This window comes from Myodes glareolus, chromosome 12, assembly GCF_982192425.1.
Source record: "Myodes glareolus chromosome 12, mMyoGla1.1, whole genome shotgun sequence".
NCBI classification, from domain to species: domain Eukaryota; kingdom Metazoa; phylum Chordata; class Mammalia; order Rodentia; family Cricetidae; genus Myodes; species Myodes glareolus.
This window is the reverse complement of record NC_142037.1, coordinates 82,318,196-82,343,821: the sequence shown is the minus strand read 5'-3', so window position 1 is coordinate 82,343,821 and position 25,626 is coordinate 82,318,196. Positions and strand designations below refer to the sequence as shown.

Sequence of the window (25,626 nt, the reverse complement as noted above, 5' to 3'; positions counted from 1 at the left end):
CCATTGTGAAGGAGGCCTCAGGGCTCCTAGACTGTGAGATGCAGCGATTCTGAAAGACTCTTCGACCACTTCCTATTTGCCACATGTAAATAAAGTACTTCCTGGAGGCACACGGACTCAGTCCATCCTTCCTTGTTGGCTGCAGAACAGGCAGGGTAGAAGGCAGGCAGAACTGGTGCCCAGAGTGGGCCTGGCGGGTTTAGGAGCAGCGAAGCGAGGGGAGGGCTGGCTTAGAGTCTAGACGCGGTTTCCTTCTATTGTCTACCCTTCCTCCGTCACCCCTCCGCACCCCACTTTCCCCTTCTTGTGTGCAGCTCTGAGATGGTAGGGGTGGAAGGGAGTGCGGGAGCAGCCCTTCCTTGTCTGGTTAAGTTTCCACACCCGGCTGCCCAGGCGAGGCTGAGTTCAGTAGCCAAGACACTGAACACCAACCCTCTCTATCTACCCTTGGGGTTTCCTTCTTGGTCTGGCTGGAAACTTCGCCCAGATAGAGAAGACGCATCCGCCCGGGTCTTTGGGAACAGGCCCCTGGCTAGGCCACTCCGGGGACACCCCGAGTGCAGACTCCGGCCTCTGGAGGGCCTGGGCGGGTGCAGAGGGAAGAGCAGGAGGGGGCAGTGCTTTCCGCTCCCCTACTCCGCGAGCGAGGCCCATCCGCTTCTGGGTCCCGAAGACCAACCCCCTGCGCGCACTGCCCCGCGCGCGACCCGCGGACCCCTGTGGATCCCCGCCCGGCCGCTCGCCCGCCCGCAGGGAGGCGCGACTGCGGCCTAGGGCGCCCGGCGGCTCCTCCTCTCCCCCTCCCCCTCCCGGAAGCGCGGGGCGGGGTCCCCGGCCGGGCCGCGGGGGCGGGCGCGGGGGCCGGGCCGGGGCGGGGCGGGGCGCGGCGGCCTGTGCGCGCCCACTCGGCTCCTGGCGGCCAGCGCTCGCGGGCCCAGGCCGCCTGCCTCTACCCGACCACCGCGGCGGAGCAGCGGCTGGAGCCCCGGGAGAAGCAGCCGCGTGAGGCTCCCCCTCCACCCCCGCGCGCCCCTCGCCTCCCTCCCCGGGCTCCGTGTATGGGGACGCGGCTCGCCAGCCTCCGTTGAGACCGTCCCCTGGGTACGGTGGCCTCGGGCTCCAGAGCCCGCCCCGCCACCCGAGGGCTGCGCGCGGCCCCGGGCCTGCTCGCTGCGCGGCTCAGCGCGTCCCGGGCCAGGAAGTGGCGGCGCTGAGCGCCATGGCCCACTCCCCGGTGCAGTCGGGCCTTCCGGGCATGCAGGTAGGCTGGGGCGGCCGGGGCGGGCTAGCTGCGGCCGGGGCGGAAGCTGGCAACTTGGCGGTGTCAACACGGCCGCCTACTCCCTCCCCCCCCCCCCCTACGCGGCGGGCCGTTTCCCCCGGGATCTTGGCCAGAAGCTCAGGCGGTGGAGCTCTCCGGTGTATGCACGTGGAGGGGCCGTGGGGTCCGCGGCCTGGGGCCGAGACTGAGTGCGGGTGGGAGCTTTGCGCTCCCCAACTCCGACGCGCAGGCCGACGGCCCATCCGGGGCAGGAGTGTGAACTAGTGTCCTTGGAGGCCCCGCTTGGGTGCCCGGGCCCTATGTGGGCCTGGGACGGGGGCAGCGCGACTCCGGGGTCCCCAAGAGTCTCCCTCCCCAGACCCCTTTCCCCCCCAGACTGGAGACCCGAGCTCAGGGCGGGGAGCGCGCCCTGACTGCTCCCAGGCCGGGCGGGCCGCAGGGCGGGGTGCAGGAAGGTGTAACCTCACTGGGGAGCCTGTAGTTCTGGTGCGGAAAAGTGCGAGGCTGCAAAGCAGGGAGGCGGAATCCGCACCTCTGTGTGCGTCCTTTCGTGCAGAGCCCAGGTTCGCCCCACGGGAGCCAGGACTCCGCGGCTGGACTTTTCACCGTGAGACCCGTTTGCTCCCCGGCTTGTCCCAGCCCATACTTTGTATTTTCTTTGCCTGCCCCGTGACTTTTCTGTGGAGGGGATGGGGGGGGGGCGGTGAGGGAGTTGAATTTCAAATTTACATGAATGCACGGACATTTTTTTTTTCCGTCATTGAGGACTGTTTTCGGTTCTTGGAAAAACAATCACTAGTCTGTTCTTAACTTGTGAAGTTTGTAAGCGCACAAATACTGACAGAATGATTGCGACTGAGACCGCAAGACCAGTCAGAGTTTTGATTTCCCAAGCGAGTCAACGAAAGACTTTTGCTAAAACCCCAAATATTGACGATTATCGCTTTATAGATGCAACAGGCGTGTTTTCTCTGGTTCAGGATTGAGTTGCAGTGTTCCAGGCCTTGGCCCTTACTGCTTCTACCCGCCTCTTCTGAGGTTATTTCTTAGCCTCCCTCCTTTTTAAATTTTTTTTTATTCATACCTTGAGAAGGAAACTGGATTTCATTGACCAGGTTTTGAACTCTAGAAAAATAGAAACTTAAAGTCAGCACTTTAGTGACCACTAGACCCTAGTCATTTTTATTTCTATTTTTTAGGGATAATAAAGTTGGAGTTAAGAGCGACTGGAAAGATGGTCCTGGAGCCTCACCTTGTGCTTGTAAAAAACTGATGTTGCCGGCCATTAGTTAAAAGTCAGCTGCGGCTTCCTACAGCTTTGCTTTGGTTTGAATTTAGAGGCAAGAGATCAGGGTGGACTGAATGGGAAACACTTTCTTACCAGTAGAGCAAGGACCTCTTGGGACATTAACCGTTTCTTCAGTGTTTCCTTTTCCTGGGTACTACAGTGTCTTAATGGGGACCCACCATTGGCGCCCACTAACCTCAGCCTTTGTAAAAGAAAATGTTTGAAAAGATACTTAATCCTGGCACAGTGCTGAGAAGCCTGCTCCCTCCCTTTTGTTTTTTAAAAAAAATGGGCCAAAATTCTTCATCCTAGAAAAAGAAAAAAGTCAATAACGTTACCTCCCCCCAGGTGTATTTTCTAAGTGGTCTTGTTTTTTGTTTTTCAGTATAAAGATAGTAACTTTTTTCAGTAATTTTTTTTTGTTGGTTTTGGTTCCATAGAGGAGGGAAAGTGGCTTCCCACAGTCATTCCTGCCCTTGTATACATCTTCAAACCACATGATAAATTTTTGGCATCTTATTGGAGAAAGAGCATTCCTTCCCCTCCACTCCCCCCACCCCCCAGAAAAGTCAACAAGCACATTTGTTTGCTGCTCGGAGTCAGCAGCTGCGGCCTCCCTAGGAGCTCCTTGGAGGATTACATTAAAGGCACACCTGGCCTTGACTCGTAGCCAGTATAAAACTGGGGAGAAATAGGCTCCCCCTTTGCCATGGTTCTTATGAGGAACCGCGATTTCACCTCTTGGCTAGGACTTAGGAGATGGGTTAAATTCTTTGTCAAGCTGGGTGCAGTATTGGCTGTCTATAATCCCAACCCTCACTCAGAAGGCAGAGGCAGGTGATTCTTGTCAGTTGAAGGCCGGCCTTGTTTGCCAAGGCCAGCTAAGACTTTGAGACCCCTGATCAAACAAACAAGACAAAGTTTGGCAAGGGCTCAGAGCAGGTTCAGACAGCCCAAGGAAGAATGTTAAGAAAATTAACCAGAATTCAAGAATGCTTTAGTATAAAGACTATTTTTATGGCCTGCTAATAATTTTACATCTGCTGATTATTACAGATGAAGAAAGATATTATCTCTACCTTTTTATAGCTTTGTGAATCATGAGGTTGGAGTTGAATGGACCAAGGTAAAATAGCGTATCAGTGGGTGGCTCTTTATTGCCCTCAAGACAGCACACGTTCCCCATGCTCCTCCATTGGCAACTGTTACACATCATTTTATTTTAGGTTGTATTTGCTGAAGAAAGGGGAGATACAGGATGAGTGGCTTGTTCAGTCAGTAGCCATGATTGACAGCTCTTCTGCGGTCCTTGGTGAGGGGGTGGGTGGTGGCGCACCTGGCTGGTTTTTTGTTTGTTTACTTGCATTGGCTTTTTTTGCCTGCATGTGTGTCTATGTGAGGACGTCAGATCCCCTGGAATTGGAGTTACAGACAGTTATAAACTGCTGTGTGGGGTGCCAGGAATTGAACCTGGGTCCTCTTCAAGAGCAACCAGTGCTCGTAAGCACTGAGCCATCTCTTCAGCCCAACCTGACAGTTTTGATGAAACATTAGGGGATTTTCTTGGTTTTGTGATGGAGGATAATTATGTGGCAGCTGAGTTGTGGCTCTAGGTACCCCTGCCGTCATTGTAGCATCCCTTGCTTTATGCGTTTGAGTTCCAGTGAACATAAAAACCTAAGCTGGAGGCGGGAGCACCCATTTCATGATAGAGTTTGCATTAAATTATGGTGCAAAAAAATTAGTTTTTTTTATAAAATTCTTTGGTAAAAGATATTTTGTGCCGGAGTGGAGTAGGGTTGGGGTGGGGATGGTGGCACACGCCTTTAATCCCAGCTCTCAGGTGGATCCCTGTGAATTTGAGGCTAGGCTGGCCTACAGAGTGAGTTACAGAACAGCCAAGGCTACACAGAGAAACCCTGTCTCAAAAACTAAAATTTGTGTGTATGTAATGCGTCCTAGGCGTGTGAAAGGTGCTGAGAACCAGACTTGGCAGGGGTCCGTGTCTGCAGTACTGTAGATTTGTATGGAATTCTGTAGCACTTTTAAGGCTTTCCTGGGCTGTGACCCTTGTAAGAGAGAGGCTGGAAGTTAAAGCTTCTGATCCAAGCTGTGTTCTCTTACTCCTGTGCATTAACATGCAGTCTAGCATGTTAAGAAAAAGCTGATTTTAACAGTGAATTGATTGCACAGCCTACAGGTTCATGACCCCACGTTTAAAATGTACTGAATTAGGGAAGTGGCATGTATAAGAGGGCTGGCGTGAAGTCAGCTTGCTTTGAGGTTTTGAATTAAGAGACCCTTGTGTTTGCAAGTATAGATGATTTAAAGGGATAGTTAAGGAATCTTAGGTTCTACTTGCTGATGTTAACCTATGCCCCTTCTGGAGCTCCTGGGCAGCAAGCCCTTGCTGTGAGGAGACCTGTGCACTGGGTAGGCAGGAAGGGTGTTCACTAGCACGTTGGAAGTCTGGGCTATAAGACATCAAGACCATTGCAGTTAATTCTGGCTCTAGCCTCCCCATCCCCTCGTGTGGCGCCTTTACAGGGCTGTGCTCTCCTGGAGATACCTACTCTTGTTGCCCTTGGTGCTCGGAACTGCACCCTGGGGGTGGTGGGTGCCTCAGGGAGTGGCGAGGCCTAGGTTCCAAGAGCTCCATGGGTGAGGCTGCACACAGAAGGAGGTTAGCACCTTCTGGCCCTCCTGTTGATGGGAGAGTCACAGGGAGTGATACAAGGGCTTCAAACGTGCAGGTTCCTGGCCTCAGATGGTCAGAATGACCTTGCAGGATGAGCCCTAAGAAGGTTCTGGTAATTGGGGTCCAGGAGACTAGGCACACGCTTTAGCGTTGGGCTTCCTGAATGCAGAGGCAGGGTGTCTAGGGGTCTGGAGCTGAGGCTCGGGGTTCTCTGTGTTGTTCGTGTTCTCAGGCGTGCTGGGTGTGTGCCTGGTGTGTGGATGCCCAGAGTAGGGACGGTGGGAACTTTGGTGTCCCTGTAGGATTCTCACAGACCTTGGTGACTTGGTGACTTGAATTCGCTGACTTCTGTCACACATCTTGACTTATTCTGCCATCTGAGGAAAGTCAGGTACATACATCTTCCCGTTACTTACTTTTCTTTCTCCCCAAGGCAAGTTCTTCATGTTGTCCTGGTTTGCCCTGAACGCAGCCTCCTGCTTCCCTCCCCATTGCTTGGATTACTTAACAGTCTATACAGTGCTTGGCCGACGCTGGACCCCAGCCTTGCATCTCTGTCTTTCTGTACCTATGTCCATTCTTAACGTTCGCTCATCGCTAGGAAATTGTTTCCCTGACCCCTTTGTCTGTCTAGAGCTATCCACTAAGCCACATGCTATTCCCACCCCTGAAATGTCCTCCCTCCTTCCCTTAGGGAATGGGCAAGGTTGTAAATTATTTTTTAATATCTATTTTATGCACATGTGTCTGACTGTACGTGCACATGTGCATGTGTTGCTTTGCGGTTATATCCTCGGATCCCGGAGCTGGAGTTACCAGGCAGCTGTGAGCAGTTCCCTGTGCTGGGACCCGAACCCTGGCCTTCTGCAAGAGCTGCAGTGCTCTTTACTGCTGACGCATCTCTCCAGCTCCGAGACTTAAAACAGTTCCGTGTGTGTGTGCAGATGTGACGTGTGTGGAGGTCAGAGACCCAGTTTCTGGAGTTGGTTCTTTCCTGCCGTGTGTGAGATACAGAATGAACTCAGGGTGTCAGGCATGGTGGACCCATCAATAGCTTTTGGTTCTAGTCCCAGACCAGGGAACGTACTTTCTTGTTTCTCTTGAGACAGAGTTTCTCTGTGTATCCCTGCTGTCCTGGAACAGGGGGAGCCTCCAGCTCGGAGCTGCCTACCTCACCCGGTCTCCCAGGTGCTGGGATTTGAGTGTGTGTCACCACCCCTGACTCAGGGATGGTCATTGATAGTGTTTCATACAGGCACCCACTTACCTTCAAGACTGAAGACATACTGTCTCTGAAAGTAGTGTTTCTGGGCATGGCGGCCTCCTGGTGTCCTGATTTGGGCGCGTTTTGTTCTCTGGCACTGCTGTGCCCACCATGGAGCTGAGCTGCCTCTCTGGTCTGGTGCAGGTTGGAGTTCTTCTGTTGGTCCATGGCAAGATGCAGTACGAGCAGCTAGTAAGGGGTGAGCCTGTTCCGTCTTCCTGTGGTTTTATGGGGCACACCCTCCAGGCCATGGTCCAGGAGTCTGGTCTCTTGCCACACAACTTTATTTGGGCGATTTTCCTCGTGATTCAGACTTGCCTGCTTGGAAACGGGTACCTGCAGGAAGTGGGCCCCACCCGGCCCTCCCTGCTAATGCTTTCTGTGCTGCCTTAGCTGGGGTGAGTACCACTAATGGAATCCTGTGGCTGGAGTGTGTGCGGGAAGTAGACCTGCATGTGTTACTCCTCTGATGTGGAGAGCCAGCGCTGGCCTGGCGTCTGGTGGTCATAGTCACTTTCATAACTAACTTACAGTGGAATCTACCAACATGTCTTGGTGTCAAATGACTTTGGATAAGAAAATGAGGCCATTGGAACATCCGGCTGGTAGGGGACTGTGCCCAACCCTTAATTGCTCTTGGAACTGGGCATTGGCTCATGCCTACTGTTGCAGCGTTTGGAAAGCTAGGCGAGAGGTGTGCTGTGAGTTCAAGTTCTGACTGCACGGTCATTTCCAGGCCAGCCTGGACCGGATGGAGTATAAGACTTTGTCAGTTGCTCTGGGCAAATCAAGATGTGACTTAGCTTGCTGCAGAGTGTACTGGGGCCTCCATAGAGGCCTAATGGCGTGTGATGCGTTCAGAGACTTTCTCTCATGTTTTCTCAAGGTTTTATGGTCAGCAAAAGAAACTAGCATTGACCACTACCCAGGTGTCTTAGTGAGTGGCCAGACATGGTAAGTTTTATGTGAACACTTACCAAAGTGTAGCTAGGGCTTATCTGTTATTCTCTTTCTGTTTGTACAGAGGAATTTTAGACTCTGAGGTTTGAAGGTCTGGTGGGGCTCTCTGACCTTTTTGTTTTCAGTTACTTAGGTTTTGTTTAGTCTTTATTGAAAACATAGATTGGATGCACAGGGTTTTGCTGGGAAAGGCGGTGCTTGCACGTCCCCTGCTGCCAGTTCTTACTCCCCGAAGGCCTCCCTCTGATCCCTGTGCTGACCTGTGCCATCATTGTGTACTCAAGTTGCTGCGTGTTTCTAGTTCTCGGAGTGCTCCCTGGACCCGGGATTCCGCAGATGAGGATTTAGGTCTGGTCCTGGCTCCCTCTCCTCACAGCACCTCCATCCTGGCAGAGCTCCTGTCGTGACTTTGGTCAGCTCTGCCAGCAGTGTCTACGCAGCCCACAGCCTGGGTTTCTCCAGGTCTTCCTCACCAGTTATCCTGAGCTCCTCTGCTGGGCTGGGACCTCCAGCTTGGTCCACTGCTCCCCTCTGGTCTCTTGGCCTTGCTCCCTAGGTTTCTTGCTGTCTCCTGGTGGACACCTGTTTTGTGTACCCCATCTTTGCTGGCTTTATGCCCTTGGGTGGGGTGGTGGGCGCAGTGCAGTGTGCGCTCCCCTCAGTGAATTAAGACGTGAGCTCTGTGTTTACCTGTTGGTTGGTGGTGTGGTGTGAAGTTGTTGGTTTTTTTGCAGAATTGTGTTTTCAGTCCCAAGGGATAAGACAGGGTCTCCTGTTCTAGGCAAACACTTAGCTACTGAGCTATATCTCCTGGTAGTTAATTTTTTGTTTGTTTTGAGACAGGATGATGATCTGTAGCCCAGGCTGACCTCCAGCCCACTCTTCTGAGCCTGGTGGTACAGGCGTGTGTATGCCAGTGTCCTGCGGGCCTCCTCTAGGGAATTTGAAGACTGCTGGGTTCTAGCTGTGTTCTGTTGGAGTGCAGTGTGCACCAGGACTGGGTTCCACCCACACAAGCCCTCCTGCCCTTGAATCGGGAACAGCTCCTTTGTGTTGTGAAGGTCCACAGCTGTGTCTCGGTGTGAGTGCTGTCTTTTTTTTTTTTTTAATTTTAATTTTTTATTTTTTTTTGTAAGCACTCAGGAGGCCTTTAGTGTCAGACAGCTGGTGTCTTGTGATGAGATTTTTTTTTTCCCCTTTTTGAAGTCACCATTTGGATGCTGTACCTCCTCATCTGGTCCTTACCCAGTTAAAGCTATTTTTTGTCCCCTGTCTTTGTCACTGCCTTTCTGGGCCATTGTCTCAACTTTTCAAGTCTCCCAGTGAGCTTTTCTGTGCCTGCTTTCATTTCTTTCTTTGTTTTTTTAATTTTATTATTTGTTTTACATGCCAACCACAGTTACCCCTCCATCCCCTTCTCCCACCCCTCCCCTCCCTTCCTCCCATGGGAGTCGGCAAAGCCTGGCACATCAAGTTGAGACAGGACCAAGTCCTTTCCCCCTGCATCAAGGCTGAGCAAGGCATCCATCCGACCATAGGGAATGGACTGCAAAGAGCCAGCTCAAGCACCAGGGATAGATTCTGGTCCCACTGCCAGGGGTCCTCAAATAGACCAAGCTACACTGGTGTCTCCTATCTCCAGGGGCCTAGTGTGGTCCTAGTGACTCCACAACTGTCAGTCTAGAGTCCGCGAGCTCCCACAAGCTTGGGTCAGCTGTCTCTGTTTCCTCACCCAATCATGATCTGACCCCCCTCCCCCTGCCCATATGATCCCTCCTCCCTCTCTTTGACTGGATTCCAGGAGCTCCACCCAGTACTAGCTGTGAATCTGCATCTGCTTCCATCAGTCACTGGATGAAGGTTCTATGATGACAATTAGGGGAGTCACCAATCTGATTACAGGAGAAAGCCAGGTCAGGCACCCTCTCCACTATTGCTAGGACTCCTGACTGGGGTCATCTTGTGGATCCCTGGGAATTTCCCCAGCACTGCGTTTTTCCCTAACCCAGTAATGGATCCCTCTATCAAGATATCTCTTCCATTGCTCTTCTTCTCTGTCTCTTCGCCAACCCCACCATTCTATTCCCTCGTGTTTTCATCCCCCACCCCCTCCCCTCCACCCGTGCACCCCTCCCCCACTCTCCGGTTTACCCAGGATCTCATCTATTTCACCTTCCCAGGGTGATCATGCTGTGGATTGTACTCTGGTTATCCTTGCTTTACATCTAATATCCATTCATGAGTGAGTACAGACCATGCTTGTCTTTCTGGGTCTGGGTTCCCTCACTCAGGATGATTTTTTTTCTAGTTCCATTTGCCTTCTAATGTCATGATATCATTATTTTTTACACCCGAGTAATACTCCATTGCTCCATTGTGTAAATGTATCACATTTTCTTTATCTATTTTTTGGTTGAGTGCCATCTAGGTTGTTACCAGGTTCTGGCTATTATGAATAATGCTGCTATGAACATGGTTGAGCAAGTGTTCTTGTGGTATGATTGAGCATCCTTTGGGTGTATTCCCAAGAGTGGTGATGCTGGGTGATTCTGTAACATGAAAAGGCTGCTTGTTTGTGTTTATGTCCTGCTTAGTCCCCCACAGCTAGCTTAGCCCCAAAGAAAATAACATAGAGGACTCTGTAAGTTATAAAGCTGATTGGCCCATTAGGTCAGGCTTCTTACTGGCTAACTCTCACATCTTGATTAACCCATTTTTCTGATCTATTTTAGCCATGTGGCTCAGTACCTTTTTCAGTGGAGCAGCTCACATCCTGCTGCTTCGGTGATCTGGGCAGGAGTGGGAGGAATCAGCTTCCTCCTCCCCAGAATTCTCCTGCTCTCCTTGCATCATTTCCACTTCCTGTCTGGTTTCCCCGCCTATACCTCCTGCCTGGCCAGTCAGCGTTTATTTAAACCATGATTGACAGAATACAGACAATTCTCCCGCACCAGCTGGGTCTTGAGGTAGATTGATTCCTAATTTTCTGAGAAACTGCCATACTGATTTCAAGTGACTGTACAAATTTGTACTCCCATCGGTAGTGAAGGAGTGTTCCCCTTACTCCACATCCTCTCCAGCATAAGCTGTCATCAGTGTATTTGATCTTAGCAGTTCTGACAGGTATAAGATGGACTCTCAGAGTTGTTTCGATTTGCATTTCCCTGATGACTAAGAATGTTGAGCAATTTCTTAAATGTCTTTTGGCCATTTAAGATTCTTCTGTTGAGAGTTCTCTGTTTAGGTCTGTACCCCATTTTTAAATTGGATTGTTGGTATTTTGATGTCTAGTTTCTTGAGTTCTTTATATATTTGAAGAGCAGTCCTCTGTCAGATGTGGGGTTGGTGAAACTCTTTCCCCATTCTGTAAACTGGGCTGTGTTTTCCTAGACTCCGAGAGCTTTTGTGATTCTCACTGTTCCTCATCACAGTTGATTTTTCTTTTTGTTTGAAGTATGTTTTATGTCCTGGGCATAATTCTTTCCAAATGTCTACTTTTTTCCTTGATTTTTCTCTCCCTCCCCTTCCCCCTACAGGGTCTCACTTTGTATCCTTAAAGTAGGAAATGTTGCCCAGGCTGTCCTTGAACTCAGATTCTTCTTACCTTGGTCTGGGTGCTGCACCACGCTGTAGTGTTTTCTGTGAGTCACTCCTGCAGGACAGAACCCATGGGAATGGTCTTCTAAAGCTGTCGCCTTCTGGACCTCCAGCCTGTTCTTTCCCCCACTCACCTCCCTCTGCTGGGAGCCCCACCGTCTTCACCTTGGCGGAGCTGCCTGGGGTACAGGGATAGATACAGAGTCTGCAGTTGTTCCCTTGCTGGATCACTGACTCCAGGCACCTCTGTGGGGAGTCTGTGCGGAGAGACTAGGACACAGTCACTGACAGAAGCAGTGTAAGGAAGGAAGGGTTTATACTTGAGGAGAGCGCCCATCATGGACTGGAAACTGGTGGGGGGTGAGAACCAGCTGGGCACCTTGTGTCTCCAGACAGGAAGCAAAGGGATGTTGGTGTTCAGCTGGCTTTTTCCTTCCGGTTTCTAATCAGTTCTGGGCCCTGACTGTGCCAGGAGGTTCCATGTGGGCCGGCCTTCAGTTAAACCTCTATGCAAACTCCCTCAGATACACCCCAGGATGTGCTCTTATCTTAGGTGATCAGGCCTCTAGGTCAAATGGACAAAGATTGATGTGTGCCCACCGAATGGGGTACCTCTGAGAAAGCCCCTGCTGCCATTTTTTTTTCCCACTGGAGCTCCTGCTTGTCTTCTGTTCTGGGTTGGCACTTCATGAGCTGGAAACTTAGTCTTCAGATGCACGTTTTCATGGTTAGGATGTGCAGCTTCTGGGGAGCAGGACTTGACGAGATCATAGTACAGCCATTAGGATCCTGGACTGGTATGTCCCCCTTGTTGCTTTGTGGTGCCTGGCCCTTGGACTTGCTATCCTGGGCTATGAGAAGTTAGCTTGTCATGTAAATGACTGGTCTGCAGTGTTCCCTAGCAGGAGCAGGCTCCTGACCCGGGCAGGTGGAACAGTCAAGTCTTGCCTTTGGCTGGATGAAAATGAGGACATGGTTGAAGGGTCCACACTGAACCTGGCCATGGCGGTGGGAATGGAGACAGGAAGAAAAGGGAGAGGAGGGAGAAGGAGCTTTGCAAAAATGACTGAATTACATCGGAATCCTGAGCTGGGGGAGGGGAAGGAAAGCCCAGCCTGTGGGACAGAGAGGTGTAAGGCAGGGGTGTGGTAAGAAGTGCTGGGCAGAGCCACAGGTACGCCGCTGTCCACGGTTTCTTAGAGACCTAGCATTAACCTTGCGGTGCTTATATCAATCTGGAAATACTAGTTTTGAATGTGTGCTGCCCTTGTGGAAGCCTTGTAGGAGGGGTCTGTTCTCCTTGAGTGCTGTACTGGGTGGGACCTGGGGTGGTCAGCAGGGCTGCAGCGGGAAGGGCTGGTGGCACCAGTTCAGTAGGTTCTAGGATGGACTCCTTGACTCTGCTGTGAGGAGAGCCGTGGCTTTGGGTCCAGTGTTGTATTTTCCTCTTCCAGGCATTGGATTCCTCTTGCTATGCTTCCCAGGCTGCCCAGTGCAGGGCTGGTAACCGGTAGTGTGCAGGGCTCTTTTTTCAGTGTGTATATACTTTTATTTTTAGAGTTTTAGTGATGGGGACCCAGGGCCTTGTAGGGAGCATTCTGCATCAGAGCTACACCCTAGCCTCAATATGCGTATGCTTGTTAAAGAAGAGGAGGAGTTCCATATGTGGCCATCGTTGTTTTCATTACTTTTGAGAAAAAGTCTTGCCCAGTTAGAGTGTTGGGGCCGTCCCTCGCTGTGGTGATGCAGACTTGGTGGTAGCAGTAGTTCTTGTGTCCTGTTTGCCTGACTGCTGATGAGGATAGCCTGCCAAGGGTGTCCAGCCTTCCTGTAACAGTGCAAGGGACAGCAGGGAGCCTGGTCTCTGCTGCTGCTCTCCAGCCTATGGGTGAGTGAGTGCCCAGGCTGACAAGAGGATCTTCAGGGCCTCAGACAGTTGCCTTGTTCCTCCTGGTTAGGAGTCAAGCTCCAAGCTAGTTTCTTGGAATTACGGATTGAGGGTGTGGTCCCCAGGCCCCTCATCTCCTTTCTGCTGAGCCCTAACTTTTACAGGTGTCACCCAAGACCATCGGAAAACACTGATGTTTCCATTATGATTCATAACAGTAGCAGTGAATGACCACTTATGAAGTAGTAACTAATATAATTTTATGGTTGGTGGCGGGGGTGGGTTCCACAACACGAGGAACTGTATTAAAGGGTCACAGCATTAGGAAGGTGGAGACACTGCCATGGGCCCTTCAGAGCTGGCTCTCTGCACCGCCTGTCAGGGATTATCCAGAATGAGTTGTTGGAGAGGGAAGAAGCCTTGGCGGGGGGGGGGGGGGGGTTTGCTGGGCTCCTTTCTCCCCACCCTCTGATTCTGAGGTCTGAGGTGGGGTTGCAGGTGCGGGTCCCAGGCGTGTTGCTGCCCCGCTGTGCTGGGGAATCCATTGTGTCATGTGCCTGCTTGGAGTCACAGTCACGCTGGGAAAGCAGCACGTGTGGCTGCTGTTTGTATGTAATCTGTGCAGTTCCAGGCCAGCCTGTGTGTCACAGGACAACCAGGTCTTAAAGAGCCAGAGCCAGACCGCCTGGCTGCTGAGTTCGGATCAGTGCCCGCAAGCCGAGGCTTGCGTTTTGTTTGGGAAGACTGATTTTGGAACCTCTGTTGTAGATTTGAGGACTTGGGCTTTTCCTCTTGTAGATGCACTTCTAAACCAGTGGGTGTAGCAATGTGTTCATGTCTTTTTGACCCTGGAAACTTCTTTTTAAGGAGTACGTCATTTGGAAATTGCCTGGATAGTTTATCCCGGCATCTCGTGGAGACTTTGATGTGGTTTCTATTTTTGCTACTATCTGGTTCTTCTAGATCTTGGATAACCCCGGCTTCTCCTGGGCTGTTTTGCAGTTACCCTGTGTCTCCCCATATCCCAGCCTTTGGTTTCCTGCGTTGGGATCTGGCGTCCATGGCTGTGCCTCTTAGCTGGTGGCTCCAGATTACACCCCTGCAGACGCCAGATCCCTGGCCTTGTAACCACCTATGTTCTGCCTTGTGATGATGCTTGGGAGAGCACTTTTCTCTCTGTCTGGGATCGTGGGTCCTCTGCCATCAGCATTGACACTTCTCTTGAAGTTCATGTTTAACACCGAGCAGAGCATGTGTTGTGCCTGCAGGACCCCCCTCTCTATGTGCGTGTGCGCGCACGCGTGCATGTGTGTGTGTGTGTGTGTGTGCTTGTGCATGCGTGTGTGGATGTGTGTGTTGTTCCTCGGATACCCTCTAGTTTGTTTATTGAGCTGGCCTGAGCTCACACTGAGCAGGCTAGCTGACTGGGTTCTGGGGGGCGAGCTCAGGTCCAAGCACTTTTCTTGGCTTCATCTGTATTTAGTCAGTGTCTTGCTCTGTGCCCCAGTCTGGCCTTGAACTTAATACCCTCTTCCCAGAGCTGCCTGGGCTGGGATCTGCTATTTTCCCAGCACTAAATACATTTCTGAACTGAGAAAGAAAAATAAAACAAAACAGTCCAGTGGTTTTTTTTTTTTTTTTTAACTTTTATTTTTAACTTTGTGTTTTTGAGACCGGGTTTCTCTGTATAACAGTCTTGGCTGTCCTGGAACTCTTATTTATTTATTTTTTTTAACTGTTTGAGCTGTTAGAGTCATTCATGTACAAGTGACTGAAGTAACTGATAGGCTGTTCAGTCCAGAAGTGACAGCTATGCTTGTATTAACTCTTCTGAGCTGGTTTGATTATACTTCCAAACTTTGAGGATTTGGAACTTGATTTTTTTTTTTTTAAATTTTAATTGCAGTGTGACACTTGTGAAATTTGTTAGAGTTGTTCACTGTGTGTATGTGTTTTTGAGCCCCAAGGCAGACAGCACAGGGTGGACGAGCACCCTCGTTACGTGGAGTCTCAGATGCAGTCCTCTGTTGTGTGTTTGGGGAAAGGTGAAGAGCTTATGTGACGTGAAGCTGCACGTTTCCCGGTAGTGTGCTGGCAGAGGCGGAGGTGTGGCTTGTGGGGTGGATGCGGTCAGCATCTTCCGGGTTGGCCTGGGCTGCAGCAGGTGAGCGTGGTGCCAGTTCATTGCAGAGGCCTGTTTGTAGTTTTTCCTTCCCTGTAGTTGACCCCCACCTGTTCGGCCTGCGACTGTTTAGATACTAGAGCTCATGATTGTGTACAGGATTGAGACGCCCCTCCCCACTTGTGTAAGTTAGGTCTTACACGGTGTGGGGTGTGCCCGTTCTCCTTTCCCATGGGAGGTCTTTGCTCTGGTAGCCGGCCTGCTCAGAACATGTGTCTCAAGTGTGGGAGGTCTTTGCTGTGGTGTCCGTCCTGCTCAGAACATGTGTCTCAAGTTCTCCCTCGGCAGGTCAGAGTGGCTGGTGTGAGAAGTTAAGATGACTGAGAATGGCAAGCATTTGTTGAGACTGGGTCTCTGAGCTGTGTAACTCTTGGTGTCCTGGAGCTTGTGTGTGGACAGACCAAATGCGGGTGGCACACACCCAGCTCATTTCCCTCTCTTATGTATGGCCTGTTGTTCAGGTTGTTTCTTGAACGGTAGCTGTCTATGGGAGCAGCTCTGGTCCTCCATCTGTATGCAGCGGAGTATGGGTCAGCCCGTCTCTGCTGGTCGACCGTGATGTCGAGGCCTTTGAGACCCGGTGTAAGGGCCTGCTGTGCCGTTCCTTATCTGCCCGGTCTGCCAGCCCATTTCCTGCGCTGGCCTTGCAGTCTGGGCATAGTCTGTTTAAGCAATGAACTGGGTGTGGGACCTGGGAGAGGCCTGGGCACTCCCTTCCCCCAGGAAACACCCAACCCTCAGCCTGTGTGTTCCAGCCCTGAATGTAGCAGGTTTCTCTTTGCCCATTTCCCCGTGTACATAAAACTTTATGTAGTGACACTCATAACATCGGAACCCATCCATGTCTCACTTAGAGTCGGACCATAAAAACTGTCCTGAATTTCTATAGACTCAGGGTGAAGTAGTTCAGGTCCTAACAGGCTTCCGTTCGCCTGTAATGCAAGACTTGCCTGATCTTCAGAGCAAATTTTTTTTTTAAAGAAAATTCTCTCTTGCTCGCTCGCTCGCTCACTCGTGTATGTGTGTGCGTGTGTGCCTCTCTGTGTATATGTATATATGTGTGTGTGTGTGTGTATGTATGTCTGTGTGGTTGTACGGGGTGGTTCATCCACAACAGACTTGTAGAGGTTATGGTTCTGTACAGTGTGGGACCCATACATGGAGCAGGTCATCAGCCTTGGTGGCAGTGGCCTTTGCTGCCTGAGCCAGCTCAGTGGGCCTTCCGGTCAGATTTCTAGCTAGAAACATTGGTGTGGTGTGTTGATGGGAAGAAAAAAGTTGAACGTTTTCTTTTGCTTTTGGAGAAAGAAACAGTTAGTTACCACCTTGGTTTCAAGGGAAACCCACCTTGAAGTCCGCCTGTCCTTTCTTGGGAAACATTGGATTTCCTGTGTTAATTGCTTTGCACACACTGAGCAGTGACCCTTGTGAGGCTGGGCCGCCCGCTCCTTGCCCAGCCGTGCTGTAAACGGTGGACAGTGGTGGAATTGCTTCTAGGTTCCTGGTGACTTTGAAGCACATGCAGAGACCGGGTGAAGACAAGCAGCTGGAACTGTAGGGTGGAGGTTTGGAGTTATGTGCGTGTGATCCGTGTGTGTGGATTTTGTGCACGTGAGTGTTTGGGACTGGGAATGTCTTCCTCAGTCACATTCCGGAAATCTTATTCTTTGAGACAATCTTCTCACTGCTCTTGGAGCTTGTGGATTTCTTTAAAATGAACTAGCCAGCTTGGGGGTGGGGGGGTGGGGAGCTGCCCTTCACCGTGACCTCTCTGGTACTGACTGGACCACCGGACCATCTCCCCAGCCCCCCACCCTCCCTCTTTGAGACAGGGCTTTATTTACACTAGTTCAGACAGGCCTTGAACTCACTGTAGCTGGACATGAAAAGCTTGAGTCTCCTGCTTTCATCTCCCAAATGCTAGGCTTAGAGCAGTGTGTGCCAGCACAGCCAGCGTTAGATTGTGTTTTGAATTGTCTGTCCTATGACTATTTGGTGAGTAACATTCTTGTTTTAAAATAGCCTTTAAAAAAATAGACTTCTATTTTATGTGTATGGGTCTTTTGCTTGTGTGTGTCTGTGCACCATATACATACATGTTTGGTGCCTGTGGAGAGCAAAAGAAGGCATTAGGGTCCCTAGATGGTTGTAAGTTGCATGTGGGTGCTGAGAACCGAACCTAGGCCCCCTCCCCCACAAGAACAGAAGGTTCTCTTTCCAGTCCCTGGTTTTTGTTTTTCAAATTTTCCTCCTGTTTGTTTCCTTCCCTCCCTTCTTTCTTTTTGACTTGATCTTACTGTGTAGTGCAGGATGGTTTGGTCTTGAATTGCCTACACCCCCACTGTGCTGGGGTTAAAGGTGTGCACCACCGCTGCCCAGCTTTTGTGATTGCTTCTTGAGTTTTCAGAAAGAAGCATCTTTTCCTCTGGTTTTTTGAGAGTGGGCTAGTCCAGCTGAACCCGAAGCCAGGAAGCCAATCCCAATAAGAGTTAGGAGGACCAAGTTATTTTATTTTATTTATTTTGTTTGTTTTTTTTAAAGAACACTTTGGTTCAGGATGGCACTGTGGTGTGGATGTTGGTTCCGATTGGTCAGAAGCTTGACCTGCGGGACCTGTCTCTTCTCCTCTTTTGTGGCCTCCTGTGTCCAGTAGCTCTGTGCTTCCGCTAGCTCGAGTTTCCTTTTGAAATTGATAGTTCAAGTAAGCTGCAGCCCTTGGTTATTAGAGAAAGGGCATGCGTTGGTCTAAGTATCAAAATGAAAACTTTGCAACCTCCTGAGGGAGATGGAGTTGGGGGTTGGGGAGCGGCTGCCTTGTGTCCCACTCCTCGGGCTTTGGGTGTCGGAAGCCAGAGGTCTGCATGGAGCATGTTGTTTTCTTTGAGTTGGATCTCACTGTAGTTCAGGATGGCTCAGAATTTGTCATGGTACAGGAGAGCCTTCTGCTCACAGTGGTTTGTCTTAGCGTCAAACCACTGAGATGACAGGTTGCTGTCATGATGCTGAGATGACAGGTTTGAGCCACCAAACCTGGCTGCAGAGAGTTTCTCAGAGTTTATTAAAGGTATTTGCCATCAGGTCTGGTGACTTGAGTTCTGTCTCTGGGATCCATATAGAAGGAGAATCATTTCCCTTGAGTTGTTCTCTGAGCCTACCATGCATGCTGGGGTAACCCCCCCCCCCAATAAATAAAGACTTTCTTACTACTTTAAGAGGGAGTTCAAGCAGGTTGTACAAAAGCATAGAGACTTGAAGTGGAATTGAGTGCCCGATACAAACAAGGAGCTGGATTTTCCTGAACTTGGACTGAAAGGAAGGAGGGGACAATGTGAGGTCAGAGGTTGTCCTGTTGTGTGGCTTGGTCTGTAGCCTATGATGGTGGGAAATTCTTGAGAATTTTTTCTTTTACTTCTTGAGTTTTGAGGTGTTTGAATTGACGAGCAACTGTGGGTTGTAATGAGTACCGTGTGGCTGGACTGGGCAGGAAGAGTCTGAAGTAGGGAGGCTGGTGGGAGGAGGCGTGTGCAGGAAGGGCAGGTGTGGTGATGGAGTGTGCGTTGTCCTCGGAAGGGCAGCCATGTGGGTTAGCACACACGGGCCCACTCACTGGCACAGAGCGTGGAAGGTGAAGAACCTGTGGTGACAGATAGGGAATTCTGTAAGTGGACTGAAGCAGAGGGTGTGGACAGCCAGGTCCACAGGGTTTGGACTAGGGGAAGAGTCCAGGCCAGGGAGTGACTTGCTAAGTAGGTCAGTGGCTTCAAGCAACATAGGAATGGGTGTGACCCTCTGAGTGACTGAGAGGGAGGAGCCCTCGGGGTTAATCACCAAGTTTTACCTCCCGAACCCTGCTGCCCCAGCTGACCACTGGGTGCCTGGGTGGAATCCTGTCAACGGAGGCTGTGCTTTCACTTCCTGGCCGCCCAGACCCGAAACTGTATTAGTAACAGCTCTGTTTGACCAGTGGCTTAGGCATATTCCTAGCTCTTACATCCTAAATTAACCCATTTCTATTAATCTGTGTATCGCCACAAGGCTGTGGCTTACCGACAATGTTCTGGCTTCTTTCTCCTTTGGTGGCTACGTGGTCTACTCTTTATCTCTGTTCGGATTTTTACTTTGAAGCTACTGGCCAAAACAGCTTTATTCGTTAGCTAGTAAAATCAACACATATATAGAAGGAATTCCCACATCAGAAACATTTTGAAAGCTTAAAAATTTGTTTTTATGTTTGTGGGTGTTTTATTTGCATGCATGCCTGCGCACCATGAGCGTGCAGTTCCCTTGGAGGCCAGAAGAGGGCATCGGATCCATCAGAACTGGAGTTACAGACTGTAATGAACTGCCATGGTGGAGGTGGGAATCCAGCCAGTGCTCTTAACTGGAGAGCCATCGCTCCAGCTCCCTTTGAAAGGCCTACTGAAGAAAATCCTGTGTCAGAGCTCCTCATACCAATTATATATATTTTGCTTGGCTCTGAATCTCCTCGGCAGATAGTTTAGTGAATGTCACTCATGGAGGAGGTCACCGCGAGTTGGCGGCAACACTTAATAGGGAGGGTGTTTTAAAATCTTGGTCTTGGGCTCATCTTCAGAACTCTGTTGGTGTCTCTTACAGATTGTCACCTGGGCTTTCATTGTGAGTGAAGTGTGTGATTTTGTGGTCCCTGAGCTGCTACTTGTAGCTGGGTTTGGTGTTGCCCAGAGCACATGGGGTTTTCTGCTGTTGGATATGCATTACTGGTGATTGTGGTTCGCTGTGGTAGAGTTTTTCTTGCTCAGTTCGGGCAAAGAGGAGACTAACTTGAGTACACCCTTGAAAGGCCAGATTTGATTTCCTGTGTGCTGTTCCTGCTCACAGGGACCCTGTGGCTCTCCCCTGTGTCAGATGGTTCTCGTACCTTTCCTGAGGGGATCCTGAGGGACAAGAACACTGTCAGAACTGCTGGGACAGGGTCTTAGGAAAGTGCTTGTTGGCCACACAGTTGTCCCTAACCTAGGGCAAACCCTGTGACAAGGTTGGGACCCTAGCCAGTTTCTTCCTTACACCCTTGAAGCCAAGCCAGGTTACCAGCTGTCCTGCAAGGTAGGGTAGAGAAGTCCTAACGGAGAGTTCTCCCTCAGGTTGCATCTTCCTTCCTCATACATGGCCAGGGTATGCTGGAAGGGGCCTCACTGAAGAGCTCTGTCTGTGTAGCAGAGCAAGGCCGGCATATGCAGGGAGTTGTTATTTGGAGAAGACAGCTCAGGAGTTTCCTGCTGGAGGCAGTTCAGCGTCCTGAACTAGAGTTGTGTGTGTGTCCTGAGCACAGGTGCCAGCTGTGACTGAGGAGGACCCTGGGGTTCACGATGTGGCTGTTGAAGACAGCCTCGTCCCAGGAGAGGAAGGATGAATGGCAAGAGCGGTGTTAGAGTGAGTGTGTTCTGGATGTTTTCATATTAAATCATTTTTTGTCACTTCTGTTTAAAATGTCAGTTTTAGTGGGAAAGAGATTTGGGGTATCTCTTAACTTGATTTCTTGTTTCCTTTGTCCTGCAAGAGGCACTGTGTTGGCAGTGCAGTGGGGATGACAGTGTGCAGGTCTGCTGCTCTTAGACGGCCGCGCTCCTGTCTCAGGCAGAGCAGCGAGCGTGTGGGAAGCTGGGCTCTCTGGGGTTTGGATGGCTCTTGGACCCACAAAGATTTACTGCTTGCTGCTTTCTGAAGCACATGTGCTGGAGCCGGAGAATACTCACAGGCCACACCCACTGCTGTGACTGACACGGGGCCAGTGGCCTTGCTGGGGAGCATATCCTGTGTGGACTCGGGTGACAGGCACAGAAGAGAAGGAAGTTCCCGCCCAGGTGACCTGAGATTATGGGGAAGAACAGGTGTCAGAAAAGGGGTAGAAGTTGTAAGAAGTAAATATGGGGTGGGGTGTCGTCTCCTTGATAGTGATTTGATTTAGATCATCCCTGATGTGGCTTTGGTGGCTACTTTGCTTAAGGGGCAGAGAGAAAGCCTAGGTAGGTCTCCATTTATATGGTCAGACCATAATATTGTGTGTGTGAGTGGGTGTGTTATGCCTGCGTGTGTGTCTGTGCATGCCTGGTATCCAGGGAAGCCAGAGGAGGGCCTTTAGTTCTTGGGCATTGAAGTTCCAGATGGTTGAAGCTGCCGTATGGGGGCTGGAAATCAAACCCAGGTCCCTGGAAGAGCGGTCAGTGCTGCTCTACACTGCTGGGCCGTGTCCAGCCCTGCAGATGTATTTTAAATTGAACCTAATCCTTATTGTAAGCAGGAAATTGAGTGACTGACGTCTGCTTATGGTGAGATGTTGTTGAATGTGACTGAAACAGAAGACTGCTTAAACGGCTTAATTTTACTTGGCCAGAGTCTAGCCTCTGAAATGAAACATTTAATGCAAAAATAATATTAAAAAATGTAATTACACCTCTGAGCCAGGCACATTCTCCCCTGAGGAAGGCTGGTGGTCCATGGGATACCAGTGTTGGCTCAAGGTTGGTGTGGTGTTGTTGCTGTGTTGTGTGCAGGAAGACGAACCTGCAGAGGGACAGAACTGTTTCTGCCTAAAACAGGCAGTAGAGCCACAGACTTCGACGTCATGCCAAGAATTCTTTCAGTTTTGTGTGACTAACAGTGGGATTGATGCCCTAGAATGTAGAGTAAGGAGCATCTGTAGGACACAGGTGATCTATAGTGTAGTCCTAGCGTCTACAGGACATAGGTGATCTATAGTGTAGTGTGTAGTCCTAGCGTCTACAGAACATAGGTGGTCTATAGTGTGTAGTCCTAGCGTCTACAGGACATAGGTGGTCTATAGTGTGTAGTCCTAGCGTCTACAGGACATAGGTGGTCTATAGTGTAGTGTGTAGTCCTAGCGTATACAGGACATAGGTGGTCTATAGTGTAGTGTGTAGTCCTAGCGTCTATAGGACCTAGGTGATCTATAGTGTAGTGTGTAGTCCTAGTGTCTACAGGACATAGGTGGTCTATAGTGTAGTGTGCAGTCCGACAATCTCACCTTTAGGTGCTATAAATAAACTATTAATGCGTTAGCAACATGCCTGAGGAAGGACATGGAGGTGGTGACCTTGGAGTCAGGGGAGGAAAGGCAGTCGGCACTGTGGTCTGTTTGTCCCCAGATTACATATCAGCCTCCAAGGCTGGATCCGAATCCCCAGGTGATAGTGAGGGTGGGGCTGTTTGTTACCTGAGCAGGCTGAGGGGAACCATGCTAGTCTGAGCTATACATTGAGTGGGGAAGAGAACATTTGGGATGTATGGGTGAGGGTGGAGACCTCACAGATGCGGTTAGTATCTATGTATAAAAGAGGCCAGCGGGCTTGCTAGTCCCTTCTGCCGTGTGCCAACTCTAGGAACAAACAGACCCTTGCCTTGCAGATCTGCCGGGACCTTGTGTTGAAGGTTTCCATCCTCCAGAGCTGTGAGCAGTGTGTTTGTAAGTTGCTTAGTCTAAGGCACTTGGTTCTCGCAGAGGGAACAGACTAAGATGGCATTGGGGTAAGGGCGGACACTGTGAGTCCAGCTGGTGATCCGTCGGCTGTGTGTGCCAGCCATAGACTCTGGCACTGTTTGGAGAGTGCCTGGGAGAGCTTATGTCTGCTTGGTGGAGTAGTTGTTTATTTTTATAGAGCATCATGTGGCATGAGGGGAATAATGACGAGCGTGTACGGTCACATGTGTGATTCGGGGTAAACTCTGGAGATGGTCATCCTTTTGTCCCTTGCATGGTTTGTTGTCTCATATTCAGACACCAGTGAAAATGTCCAGAGTTGTCTGTGATTCTCTGCTATTGCAGATGTAGCTCAGAAAAAAAATGCATTTAAAGCTTTGGAATAAAGTACAATGGGAACATTTGTTATTACCAGTAAAGAAAAAAAAAACCCCACAAACCATTTTGGGTCTAGTGAGATGCTCAGGACCCACATGGTAGGAGGGAAAGTCTCAGAAAGGTTGCCCTCTGTCTGACCTCTCCACATCCCGTCCTTGAACGTCCAATTGCTCATAAGAAGTGAACTCAAAGCTTTTGCGCTGGGTGTTGTGACTCACACCTTTAATTCCAGCACTAAAGGATCAGAGACAGGAGGATGTCTCTGTTTGAGGCCAGCCAATGAGACCCTGTCTCTGGGGGAGGGGTAAACCACCACCATCACAACAAAATGAAATCTCTTGAGGGGCAGTGGTGGTGCATGCCTTTAATGCCAGCACTCGGGAGGGAGGCAGAGGGAGGCCAGCCAGAAACCCTGTCTCAAACAAACAAAAAGAGAAAAGTCCTTCCTATTTTATCACTGTGTGTGAAGTGTGTGTCTGTTAACACGCGGGAAGAGGAAGGTTGAGAGGCAGATGGCTGGGAGGAGGGGGTCATCGACTTGAATCCGTGTGACCCACTTTTTTTGTCTCACACTTGTCAAGTTCTCCAGAGGGGTTTGTCTGGAGTGGAGAGAGTTAGGGTCTCTTTCCACTGGCTTCTCAAGAAGCAGGGCACAGGGACTGGTGAGCCTCTGCTTGGTGGCGTATGGCTGAGAACTACAGCTTGGGCTGGGTTTACTGGAGTGTGCAGTGTGTGTGCAGTGGAGACTGTGGTCCTGGGGTGTAGGGAAGACCTGGGCCGCACTGTTCACCTGGTCGGTTGATTAGAGAGTTGGCAGCAAGGCCAAGCTACTGCTGCTTGATGGGTGAGTTGAGAGCCCTGCAGTGGAAACTGGGTTTCATAGCTTTGCATTTTACCTCTCAGGCTGAGCCTCTCTCCCCATGGCATGCCAGAACATGAATCATGGACTGGAATACCAGCCTAACCCCTCCTCCGCCAAGTCATTAAGTTCCTCACCTCCATCCAAAAGTTGGCTTTGGAAACCTTTAGGGAGAAAGGGGGAATTGAGATGTTGGAGATCTTGAAGATGGGGTGTGAATGCCCCAGGGGCAGCAGGAAGGGTCAGTGTGTTCTGTCTGTAGTTGAGAACACCCGCCTTGCTTTGTTCTTTAGAGGTTGCTGCTGCTTGCTTTTGGCACCCCAGAGCAGGAGAAGTGGACATTTGACTTTCTCTGATGGAGGTGGCCCTGCCTGCACTTGTGGGATAAGGCCCATTGTGGGAGACTGTAGACAGATATGCTGTCTTGTTTATCTCTGGGCTGTTCAACCACAGACCCAGTAGGTCTGGTCTGTGAGGGTGATAAGTGCTGGGGCCTAGGACTGGTCTGGAGACTGAAGAAAGCCCCAACTTATCCTAGCTCCTAGAACTCGGTCGTGTTCCCTTCTGAGCTGTTCCCCGGTCTGATTTCATCATTTAAGAAAAGAAGAAAAGCGAAGTTATGAGCAGCCCTTTAAAAGGACTCTGGGAATGTCGGTTTGCCTTTGCAGCTCTTGGTGCAAGCCCCAGAGAAGCAGACCTTTGAAAATGAGAAAGCTTTCCTCATTTGAGCGCTGCCGCGGCTCCCATGCTGCGTGAATGTGATGCAGCCCCTTCTGTCTGTGTGTGGCTGCAGGGGACCTGTGTGCATGCCTGAAGTGAATGTCAGTGACATTCCAAGACACACTGCCCACAGCTTCTGTAGTCTTAGACCTTTTGTGAAGAGACAGAAGGCTTCAGGAGGGCCACTGAGTGACGTCAGAGGGCCAGAGAGCTGCTCAATGGTTAAGAGCACTTGTTGCTCTTGCAGAAGACATGCGTCTGGTGCCTGTTGGGCAGTTCACAATCTGTGCCCACAGTTCTGGATCTGATACTCTGTTCTGGTCTCCACGGGCACGGCACACATATACACGCAAGCACTGTACACATGTGGTACACGTACATACATGCAGGCACTGCACACATGTGGCACACATATTTACATGCAGGGAAACACTTATAAACATCGGATTAAATTGTTGGATGTGGTGGCACAGGCCTTTAATTCCGGCACTTAGGAGGTCTGAGTTCACGGCTGGCTGGTCTTGCCTCACAACACTCTTGGCCCCATTGCCACATCTCTCTAGACTCCCATCTCAGTAACTTCAGAAAGTCAGCAATGAAGCCTAAACAAATATTTAGTGGGTTTGTTTATTTTTTGAGCATTTTCATCTTATTTGTTGATTTTCCACAGGGAAAGAATTGTTTGAGAACAATACAAGCACAATGTTTGATATCATACAATTCAAAACATCTAATGTTCTGTAGAAGGGCCTGCATTGCCTTTAGATTGCTCATCCAGCCTGGTTTAGGGTGGTGAATCTGTCTGCTCGCTGACCTCCGCACCAGCAGGGTTTGATCCAGGAATTAACAGTGTTTCTGAACTCAACTCTGGCCTGTTATATCTGCCATTTTCTCTTTGTGGATGTATGCACACACGTGAGGGCAGTGCTGGCGGAGGTGTGTGGATGTATGCACACACACGTGTGAGGGCAGTGCTGGAGGAGGTGTGTGGATGTATGCACACACACGTGTGAGGGCAGTGCTGGCGGAGGTG

General features: G+C 50.4%; 1 protein-coding gene across 2 annotated transcripts in view; it reads left to right on the top strand.

Annotated features, from left to right (window-relative positions):
* The first annotated feature begins 919 nt into the window (after window positions 1-919).
* Stk24 (serine/threonine kinase 24) overlaps window positions 920-25,626 on the top strand; it is an 84,271-nt gene continuing 59,564 nt past the window's right edge. The window contains exon 1 of one of the 2 annotated variants that reach the window (XM_048421784.3): window positions 920-1,261. In XM_048421784.3, coding sequence (XP_048277741.1) covers window positions 1,220-1,261 — 42 coding nt within the window. In that variant the 5' untranslated portion in view covers window positions 920-1,219. The remainder of the gene's footprint in view (window positions 1,262-25,626) is intronic. The other variant, XM_048421782.3, reaches the window with a different exon arrangement.